At 39.0% G+C, this 16,349-nt stretch overlaps 1 protein-coding gene across 2 annotated transcripts in view; it reads left to right on the top strand.

Annotated features, from left to right (window-relative positions):
* Positions 1-951: 951 nt before the first annotated feature.
* LOC127935163 (nuclear pore complex protein Nup153-like) overlaps positions 952-16,349 on the top strand; it is an 18,455-nt gene continuing 3,057 nt past the window's right edge. The window contains exons 1-18 of one of the 2 annotated variants that reach the window (XM_052532793.1): positions 952-1,205; positions 9,289-9,505; positions 9,633-9,914; positions 10,045-10,178; positions 11,985-12,113; positions 12,228-12,344; positions 12,556-12,600; positions 12,707-12,760; positions 13,201-13,341; positions 13,649-13,701; positions 13,814-13,934; positions 14,019-14,162; positions 14,297-14,395; positions 14,470-14,551; positions 14,633-14,731; positions 14,828-15,409; positions 15,515-15,712; positions 15,819-16,349. The exon at positions 15,819-16,349 is cut by the window's right edge and continues 363 nt beyond it. In XM_052532793.1, coding sequence (XP_052388753.1) covers positions 1,128-1,205; positions 9,289-9,505; positions 9,633-9,914; positions 10,045-10,178; positions 11,985-12,113; positions 12,228-12,344; positions 12,556-12,600; positions 12,707-12,760; positions 13,201-13,341; positions 13,649-13,701; positions 13,814-13,934; positions 14,019-14,162; positions 14,297-14,395; positions 14,470-14,551; positions 14,633-14,731; positions 14,828-15,409; positions 15,515-15,712; positions 15,819-16,349 — 3,106 coding nt within the window. In that variant the 5' untranslated portion in view covers positions 952-1,127. The remainder of the gene's footprint in view (positions 1,206-9,288; positions 9,506-9,632; positions 9,915-10,044; positions 10,179-11,984; positions 12,114-12,227; positions 12,345-12,555; positions 12,601-12,706; positions 12,761-13,200; positions 13,342-13,648; positions 13,702-13,813; positions 13,935-14,018; positions 14,163-14,296; positions 14,396-14,469; positions 14,552-14,632; positions 14,732-14,827; positions 15,410-15,514; positions 15,713-15,818) is intronic. The other variant, XM_052532794.1, reaches the window with a different exon arrangement.

Raw genomic sequence — 16,349 nt, 5'->3', positions numbered from 1 at the left:
TTTTTCATGGGTTATTAATACTAAATCGTAGCCTATGCCTGTATTACTACCATTTTTTTTTTTTGCTTTTGCTTTATTTAATTCTGTTTTCATGGACCAAATTGTTGAGCAATACCAAAGCTGTTAGTTATGGTATACAGACCCTAAAACATCAACACCTAAAAATAACTGTTAAAATTTCAGTTATGAATTTTGTGTGCATCTGCAGTTTTGGAAGGTGACCAAGAATCTGCATAAAATGTGAAGTCAAACTAGAATCCACCACAGCAGTGTTCTCATATCTAATTATTTAATTATTTGTGATAATCAGGAGCAATGTGGCATGACCATTTTGTTTGAGATTTATGAATGAATGGTTGAACTTTCCACTGATATGAACCACCTCAAGGAGGTGTTATTTTCACTTTCTTAACACATATACTAACATTTCAAATAAAATACTGAATTGAAGTCTCTTGGGTGTTAGTAATAGTAGTATAATTGTTTTAGTTCCTATATGTGGGGGAATATACCTGTATATGTTGTTGTTGTTGTTTAAGAATTTTGCAGTGATATTGCTGTGTTTACCTGTTAAGTTCTAGAAAAAACACAATCAGTATTTAAATCTGATTATTACAGGACCAAAAAGGATGTTGAACTAGGAGCATGTGGGGTCTGGTTTATTGGTTACGATCATGAATCTGATATAAAGTTTTTATATAGATCTATACATTTCAAAATGAATGTCTCCCTCCCTTGTAAATTATCCAACATGCCATTTAAGAAATATACGTGTAATTAATGTTACTATTATTATGTTATTATGAGGAAAAATAAGGTCTGTGGTTAAATTCAGAGTTCATGTTTGATCTATCGACTATGTAGTTTATCTTCTAGGACACTACATTAAAATCACGTAATGTTTGCCACAGGCCTTATTTCAATCATAACCACCGATCTGAATTCCACGGCCGGTTGGCTTACAAGCTGACGTCAGTACCTAAGGTACCTAACGCATGTGTCTGTCCGAACTGCATTTCCCATAAACCACAGCGACAAAGTGGCTGATGGTATATTGGAGGGCTGCGCTGTGACAGCGGAGCTCTATCCGGCGAAGCGCTAACTGAGCAGACGCAATCTAGATAGCCATGGCGGCGACAGGAGGAGGGAAAATCAGATCAAGAAGACACCACATCGCTTCAAAACCTTATGCCAAAGGCAAACAGGTAAATCAAACGAATCCCTAGTCGCCACGGCAAGGATTTGAGCGGTTCTTAGCTTAATGCGCACCGGTGTTTAGCCGGCGGGTTTTGTATTTGTGAAGCAGTAGACGTTTTGAGGCCTGTTTCAGGCCTCTTCACGTTCTTCCAGCACACGGTCTCAACACTGTCACCGCGATACCGTTAACTCATTTGACTGAAGAGACGTAGCCGTTAAGTGAGGAAAAAGCTCAAAATATGGCGTCAGAGAAGTGAAATTTGAATGTTTTTAAATAATTTTAGACAACCGCGTGAACGCGTTTCAAAACACAAACCGTTAGCCGTTAGCTGCGCCTTGCACCGTCGTCATACAAGAATACTTACATTTGAATCAAAATAACAACATTTTAATGTGATTACCCACTAAATAAAATGCTTTCGAAGCTCACGTCTCCCATCTTTTGCGCCGTTCAGAGGGTCCACATGTGGGTAACCTGAGCTTCATAGCACTTTTTGGCAGTGTTTTCTTATATTTCATGTCTAAGTCTTAAACTTGTTTGAAGTTCAATTTAATATGACTAGTAGCGAGTCTGGTACGTTTTGCATAAATACGGAAAGAACAGGTAGTTAACGTAATGTTACTAGGTTTGTCATCATGAAGAAAGGCGGGATGAGTGCGTGTCGTGGCGTGTTTTCAGAGCGATCTGGAAGCATTCACATGCTGCTTTATGAAAAAATAAACAGTGCAGTGACTAACGCACGTTCATGGATTAATATCATTCCATGTTCTATGACAGACATTTTAATTAGTCCTTCACTAATCTTAACCAATCATAAGCTATACTAGATTTGGCTAATAACTTTAGCAATATTGATATCATTTTGCTTTTTGCGAGATAAGACCTGTGTTTTAGATAAATTAAGTAGAAATGATATAATTGGAAATACCGTTTTTTTTTTTTAAAATGAGATGTATATTTGGTAAAGTGCTCATTATCATAATGTTAAAATAGTAAAATCATATATTTTTATTTTTAGTCTAAAGATTAAACTGTTACTCTGTCAAAGAAACAAATGGAGCCGTTTCAGCATAATGGTTATTATATATTTACAAATTTGTATCTGCATTTAAAAACATTGGTCTCTAATTCTAAACTCATGTTTTTTTTAGTTGTTTTCTAGTCTGATCTGATGTAGTGATTTAAAACTGTTGGCCATAGAAAGTGGGATTGGAAGTCTCTGTTCTTTTGTATTGCATTTACATTTTAAATGTTTAGCATCTTAAAAATCATGGAAAGGCCCATATTTTCTGTTGACACTGTGTATGTATGTGTATATATATATATATATATATATATATATATATATATATAATTTTTTTTTTTTTTATGCACATCATTGCAACTGGTTCCCCCCCTCCACTGGTGTTGCATAAGCTGCACACACTTGGATAGCCCTTTTTTTCCCCCAGAAAAAATCTTAAAATATGAAAAATATATACTCTAGATGCTGTGTTTGATAAAAAAAAATTCACATTTCACCTTTCATTTGAAATGCTCCTGTACAGTTGTATTTTTATAGGTACAAATGTTCTGTGGGGAACCTCACTGGAAATGAGTTAAAACTGCATGTAGTATTGATAAAAAATGCTGTCTCTAAGCCATTTCAGTGAAGCATTTCATCACATCACAACTTTTTAAAAGTGTGTCATGTCAGTTACACATGTGCATTTTAACACTGTGAAGAGATAGTTGAGCTTGCAGGTGTGTTTACTAGATTAGATGACTTCCTAGAGTGCAGTATAAAGTGTAGTTAACTTAAGTTATTATTTTTCCTGTACACTTTGAAACTCTGCTCTCCCACACATTTTTGGTAGTATTGATTGGCCATGTTGACCTTGGGTAGCATCATGTGTGCACTGTTGACAGGAAGTGACTTATGTTGTAACCCTGAGCTCAGGCATGAGGCCCCAGCCATGAGCACAGCTGGATTCGGATTACAGGCTGTAGTGCTTGCACAGTGATTTGGCCCCCAGGGCCTCTTTTAGATGACAACTGAAGCTCTCAAATCCAGGCCCTCTCTAGCCTTGGGGGCCACACTGTTTCTGCAGCATGTTAACTCCTGAATCAAAGTTTAGGATGCTGTCTTTCCTTGCAACTTTGCTCCATGCTTAGTAGATAAGTTGAAGGCCACTTGAAACATGGAAAACTGTTTTTACTTAAAAGTGCTTAAAGGATTAGTACACTTCCACGATAAAAAAAAAAAATCCTGATAATTTGCTCACCCCTATGTCATCCAGGATGTTGATGTCTTTCTTTCTTCAGTTGAAAATAAATGAAGGTTTTTGAGGAAAAAAATTCAAGGGTTCTTCTCCATATATTGGACTTCAATGGGGACTGATGGGTTGAAGGTCCGAATTAGCGGTTTCAATGCAGCTAAAAAGGGCGCAACATGATCACAGCCAATAAATAACGGTCTTGTCTATTAAAAAAACACACATTTTAACCACAAACGGTCGTCTTGGACTAGCTCAACTTCCAGCATTACATAGTCACGTTGGAAAGGTCACACGTGACGTAGGCGAAAGAATACACCAAGTGTTTACAAAGTGAATGCAAAGAACATGAAACTCTGTTTGCTAAAAAAGTAAAGCGATGTAGGGATGTTCATTTTGGTTATTTTTCCTAACTGACAACCAACGCTCATTAACTGATTATCAACTGTTAACTGAGAGTATTTTAAACCAGAATTAAATTAAATTAGAAAGGATACGTGTCTGTGACCTGTTAAATATACTAACATTTGTTTCCTGGGGATTCATTTTACATGTGCAAAAAGCAACAACATAACATGTGGATTCATGGTCTTCATATCACAACAAGCACCTGCAGTTCTTCTGTGAGCGGAGAAAAACATAATAAAGCTAGGCTATATATAGCGAATAAATAGACCTGTATGATAAATATATATTTTAGTTGAATAATAAATAATGAAGATGAACAACAACAACAAAAAAAACGCAGTTTCAGTTCATTTTTGTGCTGCGCGATAGGAAACATGGCAGAAAGTGTCATCAGTTTTTTTTTTCTCTCTCTAAAATCAATGAGTTATACCTGTATCGTAGCCTATTTTAAAATGCCGCAAGCCTTTTTTTTTTAAATGTATCAATTACTGAAAATAAATGAATAAATGGCTTTTTGAACCTTTTAACTTTATTAATCGATCGAAATTCTTAATGGTCAGTTAACTGGTTAAAAAGAACATCCCTAATGTTGAGCGATAACCTACCTTTTTGAATCGGGAAAACACAGACGAAAAATTAACCATGCGTGACCTTTCTTACGTGAAGTTGTAGATGCACATCGCAGAGCTAGTGCAAGACAGGCATTTGTGGTACAAGTTTTGTAATGAATGTATTGATGAATTAACCATTTCTTTATGTACCAACGTAATCTTACACTATTGACTGTAATTTTGCATTAAACACAAGACAACTGTAAGCAAGTAGTGTATAATTAATATCAAAATGAGCTCTTATTCTATTTTATACAATAAAAACTTGCTTCAATTAAGAAGCCTTGGACAAAATATGCAAAATATGCAAAAAAAAAAAAAACCCTTCAAAAAGCACCTGATGGAGTTTGAACATGAAACTGCTTCTGTTTCACACAAATGCCGGCACAGATGTGCATTTTCTGCTAGAATTGCCCTGAAATTGTGCATGTTCAGATGCAGAACTATGGAGAAAAAAAAATGCTGTGCACTCCACCACGCAAATTAGGTTTGCGTGGACTCAAAGCGAACTTCTGGCAACACAGCGATGATATCATATTTTCAGTGCTCACCCAAGCGAACTTGTGCATGCGTTGCGTATAAATCAGCCTTGACACAGAGAAAGGGGTTTTAGTCCTGTTAACACTTCCCCCTTAAAAGCATACTAGCGCGTGTGTAGCCACATGACTCCGCTCTCCAGTCAGTGGCATAAAAGCAAAACACGGAGGTGAACGCCGGTTCAACACGTAGTGATGGTGCCTGAGTGGTGAGCCTTGTGTCTTAAGTAAACTTTGTCAGTTGTATTTGTTTTATGGTTTCGACATTCAAGTGATTAGATTAACGGATGTGTATTATTATATCGAGCTACCATGTTCGCGCAGCTGCATTTTGGCACGAACATTCATATAAACAGTAGATGTGAAGATCGCACACACAGAGGAACACCGAAACTAGTTGTCAGCGCTGTCCTGTGATTTATCACTAAAGTAGCTTAGAATCTCAGAACTTATTATAGCATGTTTGTGTGCAGCGCACATGAAGCACAAGCGTGTGCACAGAGAGCAGCGGTCGGCGGTCGCGCTGCGGGTTCCCAGTTTGTGTCCGTTCTCGGACTGTTCTGTGTATTTTAACTGTAGAAAAGGTTGTTCCGAGTCGAAACTACAATACAGAAAACTACATCACTTTCATCATAAACGCAGCCGTTTTTGTCTTACGTGAACATAAACAGATGAGAAAGAAAACACACATGAACAGTATTCTTGCTTAAAGAGACAACAGCCTAATAAACGCGCTGCCTGTCATTAATGTTAATCAAAGAACAAAAGAAAATCATTCACTGATCTTGACTGAATAGATTTAATAACTTGATTAATCTTTATTTTATTTATAAAAAGAAAACTATGCAGTTTTTAAACTTTTAATTAGTTTCTGTACCTGAAATTTAGTTTAGTTGTATTTATTTATGATATTGCTTATTGATTTGTTTGTTCCTATCTTATTACTTGTCTTTAACACTTTAATATTTTAAATTTATATTAATCTAGTTGTTTTTGCTATTGTATTTTTTTTTTTTAATCACAGGCAAAATTCCTCTTTGTAGGCTGCTGATTTTTGCTCATGTTATTCAGCTGCAACAGAATGCTTTGTAAAAATGTTTGACATCTAAATGTTTGACTTAATTTTTTTTATATTGGATTTTTTTTTATCTTATTGGAATCCAAACTAGGAATCGATAAAAATTTAAACAATACCCAACCCTGAGAAATGTTAAGAACATAGATAAAATAACTGCTGATAGTCAATCATATTTACAGTACAAATCTTGACAGTGAACTATGAAACAAAACCGAAACAAAATAATCGTTCATTAATCATAATCGAGGTAAAATGTTCAATTAATCAAGGTTTTGATTTTAGGCCATAATTGTCCAGCCCTACTAAATGTCATCCGTTTTCGTCGACTAAAACTAGACTAAAAAGAGTATGTACATGACTAAAGCTAATAAAAACTAAAGTGACAGCTTCACACAAAGACTAGACTAAAATTAAACAAAACAAAAACATTAGTTGAAAGTATATACATTAATTGACTCATTTGAAGGTGCATTCAAACTGCAATTTGGACCTTCAACCCCTTGATCCCCATTGAAGCCCACTATATGGAGAAATCCTGGAGTGTTTTCCTCAAAAACCTTAATTTCTTTTCAACTGAAGAAAGAAAGACATGAACATCTTGGATGACATGTGGGTGGGTATATTGTCAGGAAATATTTATTCTGGTAGTGAAGCTCTAAACCTTTGTATCAGCTGTTAAAATCTAAACGGTTTTGGAATAAAAATAAGACCAAGAATAACCTTTTAGTGAAGTGACATATAGCCTAGTATGGTGACCCATATTCATAATTTGTGCTCTGCATGTAACTCATCCAAAGTGTGAACACACACACACCCGGAGCAGTGGGCAGCCATTTATGCTGCAGCGCCCGGGGAGCAATTGGGTGTTTGGTGCCTTGCTCAAGGGCACCTCAGTCGTGGTATTGTTGTCCCGAGACTCAAACCCACAGTCTTAGGACTCAAAGTCTCTAAGCACTAGGCCACGACTTCCCCTTTGAATTATCAATAAAATGATCAACTGGTTGAGGCAAAGTTGATGTAAAAGTCTTGTTTACTTCAATGCATTGCTTCTAGCTAAGATATGAGCCCAGTATCCTTAACACATTGCTTTTCAAGTGAAAGTCATCTTGTCTGAATTAGGAGAAAAATCACCAGATCTATCACCATTTACAAGTGATAAGTCCAAAAGAGTTTGCATGTTTGTATGTGTGCAGCTCTTAAAGTAACAGCAGACTAATTGTACTAAACATGCTGCCGCTTATTTAATGGGATAGTTCACCCAGAAAATTTAATTCTATCATTTACTCATGTTGTCCCAAACCTATATTAATGTCAGTTTTTTGCTGAAAGCAAAATAAGAAATTTTGGGTAATAAAACAGTTGCAGGACCCCATTAAATTTGATTGAAAGAAAATGAAGACTATAGAAGTCACTGGGGACCAGCAACAGTTTGCAGGGCTTAAAGTATTCCGGCACCATGCCGGATCTCCGTCGTGTGGCCGTGAGGAAAAAAATAATAATATTTGAGAGCCTGCGCATGCGGTTTAATATTTTCGAGCCAATTTATTTCTTCTACCAATCATATGAGAGGAACACAGCTTTAACTAACGTTGCAAGCCTATCAGAAGCAGAGAAGGGCGTGTCCTTGCAACACAGTATGATTGACGCCCATACGTCAATATCACGTTAGCGTTGTCGGAGAAAAAAAATGGAGCGCAAGTTTATGAAGCCTGGGGATGCTGTCCTAGACTTCTAGCAATAGATAATGGACTCAAAAATAAATGGCGTTTTTTGGCAGTTGGTGCAAGAAACAGAGAGCCCTGGGCTTGTTTCTGCATTATTTGTTCGAGGAAGCTTCTGTATGCCGGCAGCAGTAAGAAAGTGCTTGCTCGCTATGATTTATGTTGCGTTCCAGGCAACCCGTAACCCATGTTTTTCCAACCTTAAACCCGGGAAAGTGCACTGGAACGGCAGTCAAATCCGCTATTTTGGAATCGAATTACACGTAGCTGTCTATCATCCGCACCCTCCCATTCCGCAAAGTCTATTTTATTTTATTTTATTATAAATAAAGGTCTATTTGTTTCTAGTTATTTTATTTTGTTAGATATTTCCACTTTGAGGGAGTCCTGCAAATAATTTTATTTTCCCGCAACCCGCACACAATAATATCTTGCCGCCCGCATCCGCATTCACCCATCAATTATTGTCCCGCGCCCCAATCGGTGGCGCTGGGTCCCGCGGGGGTGCAAGTCTCTAGCCGGCAGCAACTATTAGCTGACACACCGTTGTCTATGACTGACCATGTCTGCGATTAAAAAATACGTTTGTGCACATTTATACCAGAACATGATTTGTCATTCAGATTTCGCAGCCACTGGTCACCTTGTGTATAAAACTGGCAGAAGACAAAAAAAAAGCGTTAACTAGCCTGATGGTTTCAAATCAACATGCGAGTTATCCCAGAAAAAAAAGTGATAATAGCCTGGATTTCACTTCTAATCTTCAGTTTAGCAGTTCAGTTCTTTAGCACTTTGAGAACTTAATTATTTAAGCACTTTAAGCACTTGTTATTGTTTAGAAGATAACACTTTATTTGACATAGTACTTTTAAATAAATGGTGCCAAACATAATTATTGAAGAGATTCATGTCTATCTCAGTCTATTTACCATTTTTTAAGCACTTTAAGCTCTTGTTACTGTATTTGTGTTATTATCATCAATATTTGAATGAAGTCTGTCTTTGGAGTTTCTCTCCTGAGTTTGGTTAACCACATTTTTAAAAACAACTTCTTTTGAACATAAGTAACTCGTTCAGGATTAAAACAACTTGAGAGGGAGTAAATGACAATTTTCATTTTTGCTGATTTTTCAGCAGTTTGGACTTGAATGAAGAGAGAGAACCTGCACTTAATGGTTTCACATGCATTTTGTTTTTATAGTTCAACAGATATTTTTGTATCATAGGATTGTCTAGCAATATACATAATTATCGCAGAATTGCTGTATAGTTATATTATTGGTATTGTGAGGTACCCTGTGATTCCCACCCCTAATTATAGGGGATGGAGCATTATTATAGATTAATGATTTGTATTTTTGCCAGAAACAGCAGTTTAATTGCTTTTGTAATGGATTTGTTTGTATTAATGAGTTTCAAGTATTGCTCCTGGTCTTTTGTTGCTGCAGGATATGCTAATGTTGTCCCTTTGGCTCCTGTAGCAGCAGCCTGGCCTGATCAGTCGGGTCACAGATACAGTGAAGAGCATAGTCCCCTCCTGGCTGCAGAATTACTTCAAAAATGGAGAAGTTTCAGAGGGTGATACCAGTGCAGTCGGAGTGGACCGGAATAATGTGGCTCCTCCCCCTAATGGCAGCGACGAAGTCACCCCGCTCCCAGATGGACGACACTCTCCAGAGCCGAGCACAAGTAACACAGGTATGATGAGTTGGTGCTGTCCAGCAGATATGCACAGGTGCTATTCCAAAACCTAGAGAACTGTGTAGGTGGCTACTTTAAACATTGCTTGCATTCTTGACTTGAAATGTTGAATTCATTTTTTTAGAACCATCTACGAGTAGAGCGTCACGGAACTACCATGAAGCTCTTTCGAGACCCCCACTCAATCGGACCCACCTGCACTTCCCCTCTCTGGATGGTTCCCCATTAGGTGGCACAAGCTCCCTCTTCTCCCAGCCCTCCACATCCACAGCACCCTTCTCAGGGAGCCCTTTCGCTGTAACCTCCAACTTCTCCCTGGTGAAAGAGATTAAGGATTCCAGTTCTCAGCATGAGGATGACAATATCTCGACTACCAGTGGCTTTTCGTCACGTGCATCTGATAAAGGTGAACAACCACATTTCTGAGCAGAAACCGATACACAAGTTTTGTTGCTAGGCTTTTGAATTGTCAAGTTTTATTGGAGTCTTAAATTAGGTATAGATAGAACTAAGCGCAGAGCTTACTCTTGTTCCAGATTTGCCCACATCGAAGAATGTGCCACCCCTTTGGTCTCCAGAGACAGAACGCACCCACAGTGGATCACAGACAGCCCACTCTGGGTTGAAAAAACCAGCCTTCAACCTGTCAGTCTTTGGCACTTCCTCATCAGTAAGTAGGTCCAATCCTCCACAATGCGAGTAAATCACTTGCATATGTGACACAGTTTTTACTCTGGGCGACTAAATGATGCCTAACGATAGCCATTGGCTAATAAATTCTTAGATTTTACTCGCCAGTGTGCGAGTTGGTGGCCAAGTATAATTTTAGTGCAGATATTTTCACTTGCCAGCACTCTTGACTGAGCGCTTCAGAGTTTCACTCTCCGTCAAGGGATGTGCTTTCTTCCCAGTTTATCTCAATGGATGCGCAGCATAGTTAATTACTTACTGTAAACTTTAGTGTGAACACTGACAACGTGATTGTTATTCATGAACCCAACAGCTCATTTATCCTTTGTGCGTTTTATATTGTTATTAGTAGTAGAATTCGAAGTATTATTATTATTTTATCAGAATTATTGTTAAATTTTTAGACTTGATTTTTACAGAAACACTGAATGACCAACAATATCTTAAGCACCACCACCAGTCCGAAGTTCAGTTGAAATTACAAATATGCATTCATACATGGTTACCAAGTTTTTTTTCTAATTACTAAGGTTCTATCATTTAAATAAAGCTTGATTGTCATATTCAGGGCTTAAAGTCTTCCGGTACCGTGTCGGATCTCCGGTGTGTGGCCGTGAGGAAAAAGGAGAGAGCCTGCACGTGGTTTAATATTTTAGAGCCAATTTATTTCACCTACCAATCATATGAGAGGAATGCAATTTTAACTAACGTTACAAGCTTACAAGAAGCAGAGAAGGGCGGGTCCTTGCAACACAGTATGATTGACACACATACGTCAATGCATAGACCGGTTCAGTGTCACATTAGCGTTGTCGGAGGAAAAAAAAAAATGGAGTGCAAGTTCATGAAGCCTGGGGATGATGACCTAGCAATGGATAAAGGACTCAAAAATGAAAGGCATTGGGCATTGATTGAAGAAAGTAGAGATGGCGAGCCTTTTGGCAGTTGGTGCAAGAAATTGAGAGAGCCTGGGACTTGTTTCTGCACAATTTACTCGAGGAAGCTACTGTATGCCAGCAGCAGTAAGAAAGTGCTTGATCGTCATGATTTAGACTCCGGTCATTGAGCCGCTGCCCGTGCACTCAAACTTACCGCGATGTTGCCTGCAGCTGCCGTTACAGCTGACACACAGTTGTCTATGACTGACCATGTCTGTATTAAAGATACGTTTGTGCACATTATAGCAGAACATGATTTGTCTTTCAGAATTTCCCAGCCTCTGGTCACCCTGTGTAGAAAACTGGCAGAAGACAAAAGTGTAAACTAGCCTGTCGGTTACGAATCAACATGCGAGTTACATCCTAGAGAAAAAAAGTGATAATGGCCTTGATTTGGCTTCTAATCTTAACTTTAGCAGTTCCGTTTTTTTTAATGCTTGACTGACTGATTTAAAGTGGAATTTCAGTTATATAAAATCTGTGGCATTACAGAGCTCCAGACCTTGACCTAATGGTTGTATTTTGCAATAACAAAAATATTAAGCAGCACTACTGTTTTCATCTTTTATATATGAAATGCACCAAATCAGCATATCTTGTGACATTAAAAACTGGTAAGGTTATTTAAAAAAAAATTATATTTCACAATATTTGTTTTTATTAAATGCAAGCTTGATTAGGATAAATACTTTAACAAATCTTTTGAATGGTGTTGTATAATTGGGAAAATGAGCAATCGGTGTTCTTTTAAGGTTTCCTTTAATGTCCAAGTTGTCTTGTCAGATGAATAATGACTACTCACTTTACTGAGATGGAGGTTAATGCTAGGCATGTTTGTTCTCTTGTAGTCAGTGTTGAGCAGTTCAGTGCTAAACTCCAGTCAGTTGGGGGATTCACCCTTCTACCCAGGGAAGACCACGTATGGAGGAGCTGCTGCGATGAGATCGGCTCGTTCGCGTCCAGCTACTCCTTACCAGGTATGAACAATCATGCCAATGATTGACTATAATTTCATAGGCCAGTACTACTATTATTTCATATTACTTTTTATACTCTTATAAAATTGTTAAATCTGGTCTGTGGTTGCTCAGCCTCCCGTTAGGAGACAGATAAAGGCAAAGCCAGCTGGAGCTCAACCCTGTGGAGTAACCAGTGCCACAGCGAGACGCATCCTACAGTCCCTGGAGCGCATGTCCAGTCCTCTTGCTGTGAGTTCAATGTCTGTGCTATCTGCTATGGTATCAATTTTTTAAAATTAAATAAAACATTTCAGTGTTACTAAGCCTGTAGAAGAAAAAGAATTAAAAATTGAACAAATGTTTCTTTTAAAATAAACAATTGCTAAACAAATAGTTCCCTTAGATGTGGAAAAAGCAACAAAATCATTTCATTTTAAAACCTGTTTTGGTAACTTTGCAGGATGCAAAAAGAATTCCGTCTACAGTTTCATCACCTCTGTCAGCTGTAAGTACCAAGTCATGGTAGTTTTTATTCTGCAACACTTTGAAATTCACTTCTATTGAGTTTTCAGTCCATACAGTCTTTAAACTTTCCTTTCTTATTTTTTCAGTCACTGAATCACACAGACCTTGATGTTTCAAATTTTCAGGCAAAGAGGAAAAGGGTGAGTCCAGCTATTTATGAATTTGAAGTTTAAGATTAAAATCGGGGTCTATCTTGGATGTGTAGGGAAAAAAAACTTTTTTTCATGCTTTATAAACAATTTATAACTGTACCTTAGTGCATCATGTAAAATTGGCAACTTTTACTTTGCTTCTGCTGCTCCTCGTTAACTGTAAACAAATGTGGCAGCTGGCTACTAATCCCAAACAATGTGCCTATTCACCCACCTATAATCCAAAATATCCAGGGCTGTGAGATTGTTGTTTTGCAAATTGAAAATTTGGATGTAGAAAGATAAAATAGCTGTATGGGTAATCGCACACACGCACGCACACACACACACACACACACACCTCCAGAAAATGGATAGCCTAGTATAATTTGCATAGTGGTGTAGGGAACTGTCTGCTGTATTTGTAATGTTGTTCCTTCAACACACAGCTGGAGCCGTCAGTCCCTCCTGTGCAAAAGCTGGTGGTCCCTGCAGCTGCTGCAGTGTCTGGTAACCGTTCGGTATCCTTTAGACCATCACTGACCCCAGGTGGAGTGAACAGAGGAGTGGAGAAAAACAACAGGGAGACTGTGAGTTTAATAATTAACAATGCATCCTGCATTAAAATTCACTATATGACTATAAAACAAATGAAATGAAGGGTAAATTTGGACTTTTTGACGGTTTAAAAAAATTTCAGCCTTAGTAAGCATAAAGACTCTTCTTTCAAAAACATAAAAAAAAAATGTTTTACTCCTCTAAACAGTAATGTACATTGTCCACCTAATGCTGAAACTGTCTACAAAAACTGCATGCACTGTAATAAAGTGGATTATAGCAACTCTGCATTTTGAGCTCTTCCAGAGAACTAACTTTTGTTTTCTTTGCCTTTTGTAGCCGGTAAGACAATCACCTCAAATTTCAGATCATGGCCAGGCTCCCTCTCCCAGGTAAGAGGAAATATTTGATCGTTTGATTCTCTATTCTTTTTAATGGGACAAGGAGAACGGTTAGTGGCTTCACTTGCATATGTACTCAGTCCATCAATTTGTTTGTCCCCAGCACAAGCAGTTTGTCCTACCCCTTGTCCAGCACACCTGCAGTCAGTAGCGCTGGTTCAATAGGGGGCAAAATGAAGAGGGATAGGGCCATCAGACCTTCATCCAAAAAACCTGAAGATGAGGTCAGAGACTTGAGTAAAGTAGAACTTATTTTGAAGCTGTCCAACGGAATGGTATAATGCTTATGTAAACTGTTCTCCTTTCAGTTTGTCGAGGAACCAGACCTGCCCCCTGCTTCTCTTCCCAGCAGTTTCACTTTGCCAACATTAAATTTCTCCTCTCCTACCCCCACCTCATCGCTCCCCTCAAAACCATTTGCGACTGCCTCTGAGGAACCGGCAGCAAATAAGGTATTACCTCCCCTCTGACACTTTAGAATTGTGCCCTCTGCCTGCTGTTGTCTTGGCTTATCAAGCTGACAGAGGTTCATAGCAGTTATGGTGGACGAGTATTTGTAATGTGCCATTTTTATTGGTTTTATCAGGAGCCAGCTGCACCATCCACACCACCATCTGTCCCCTTCACGTTCTCTTCACCTATCGTCAAGGCAACAGCTGCCAGTCCTCCAACTTTCTCTCCATCAGTAGGTCTCCTTTGTCCCTTACTCTTTACATTTAATACAAAACAAGGAAATGCATTAATGATCCTTCCCTGCAGTCTGGATTCACCTTCAGTGCGCCTACTATGAAGACGGGCCCCTCTTACTCCAATGGGAAAATTGTTCCAACAGTAGCACCAGGTAAGGTTTGACTTACAAAGCAGTTGTATTTTCAATTGAAGTATAGTTATAGTGTTTACTACTACTCTGTATGTTTTGCAGTCAAATCAGTGGCCAGTGAAGAAAAGGAGTTTGAAGGACCCTTCAAACCTGCAAAGGTTTTAAAACAGGGCAGTGTATTGGATATACTTAAGGGACCTGGTACGACTGGCTTTTCATGATTTTTTATTTATTTTTACTTGTAATTTTTTGAAGGCCATTGCTTTTTGCATGCATTTACCCTTTTCTTATTTCTAGGATTTGCATCCCCTGCTCAGAATGCAGTTGATAAACCTCTGCCGTCTATATCAACATCCTCTGCTGCTCTTTCGGGTTTTGGGGACAAGTTCAGGCCACCTGCAGGGTCATGGAGCTGTGGTACTTGTCTACTGCAAAACAAGTCCTCAGACAAGACGTGTGTAGCTTGTCTTGCACCGCAACCCAACACAGACTCTGCCTCTAAATCAGACAGTAAACCCACAGAAGCTCCTGCGAGCATCAGCTCCCTCTTCGCTCCTCCAGCTGGTAGCTGGGACTGTGACACATGTTTGGTCAGGAACAAACCGGACGTAGTTAAATGTGTAGCTTGTGACACGTCCAAACCAGGGACTGGAGTGAAATCCAGACTGACTTTACCAGCTCTTTCTGACGCCTCGTCCACCCTCTCTGCCACCTCTTCTGCAACCACCACAGCAACAACAACTGCTTCTTCAGCAACTGGACTGTTAGGGTTTGGGGACAAATTTAAGAAGCCAGGGGGGTCTTGGGATTGTGATGTATGCATGGTTCAAAACAAGGCACAGGATGTGAAATGTGTAGCCTGTCAGAGCTCTAAACCTGGTAAAGTTTTAGTAATGCAGTTATTAAGAGTTAAAACATTTTAATGCCCACAAATAAATAAAAAATAATTGCATACGTCATGTCTTGCTCCTTGGTCTATTACAGGAGCTGTAGCCGCATCGGTCTCGACCCCAGTCTCTGCACCTGCAAGCACTGCTGCGCCTTTGATAGGATTCGGGGACAAGTTTAAGAATCCTGAGGGGAGCTGGGAGTGTGAGGTGTGCTGTGTTCAGAATAAGGCAGAGGACCAGCAGTGTGTGGCTTGCCAGTCAGCAAAACCAGGGGCTAAAATAGAGTCCAAAGGTAAAGTGCCCTGCAATGATATTTCCATTAGTCAGGAGACTTCAAAGCAGCTGCTTACTGTTTTGTAGGAGCAGGCTGATGACCAGAATTCTCATTTCTTTTTCAGGTTTTAGTTCATCATTTGGCGTTCAGTCCAACAGTACAGAATCAGGTTCATCTGCTTTTAAGTTTGGTACCAGCTCTACGGACTCAACCTCTGCTGGACTGAAGTTTGGAGGCACTTTCTCAGATACTACTTCCACCACAAGTGGATTTAAATTTGGATTTGGGTCCTCCAACTCAACCTCAAAATCAGAGGGCTTCAAATTTGGAGGCTTATCCTCGGATGCAGCTTCTGGTGGGGTCACACTTGGGTGTGCCTCATCAGAATCCACAGCAAAAACAGAGAGCTTGTCAAAGGGCTTTACATTTGGTGGATCCGTAGATGACTCGCTTGAAAAAAAGACTAAATCTCAGGATTCTAGTACAGGATTTAAATTTGGTGGTGATGGTGGAATCACTTTCAGCTCTCAAGCTTCTGGCTCCGAAAACTCAGCATTTTTGTTTGGAGCTAAACCCAGTGAGAAAGGAAGCTCAGATTCATCCTTTAGTTTTTCTGTGCCCCCATCCAAAGCTGAGAAAGATGCTCCTGCTTCCT

The sequence above is a fragment of the Carassius gibelio genome, chromosome A19, assembly GCF_023724105.1.
Source record: "Carassius gibelio isolate Cgi1373 ecotype wild population from Czech Republic chromosome A19, carGib1.2-hapl.c, whole genome shotgun sequence".
Classification (NCBI taxonomy): Eukaryota; Metazoa; Chordata; class Actinopteri; order Cypriniformes; family Cyprinidae; genus Carassius; species Carassius gibelio.
Note: the sequence above shows the minus strand (reverse complement) of the source record. Positions and strands in the feature narration are given on the sequence as shown.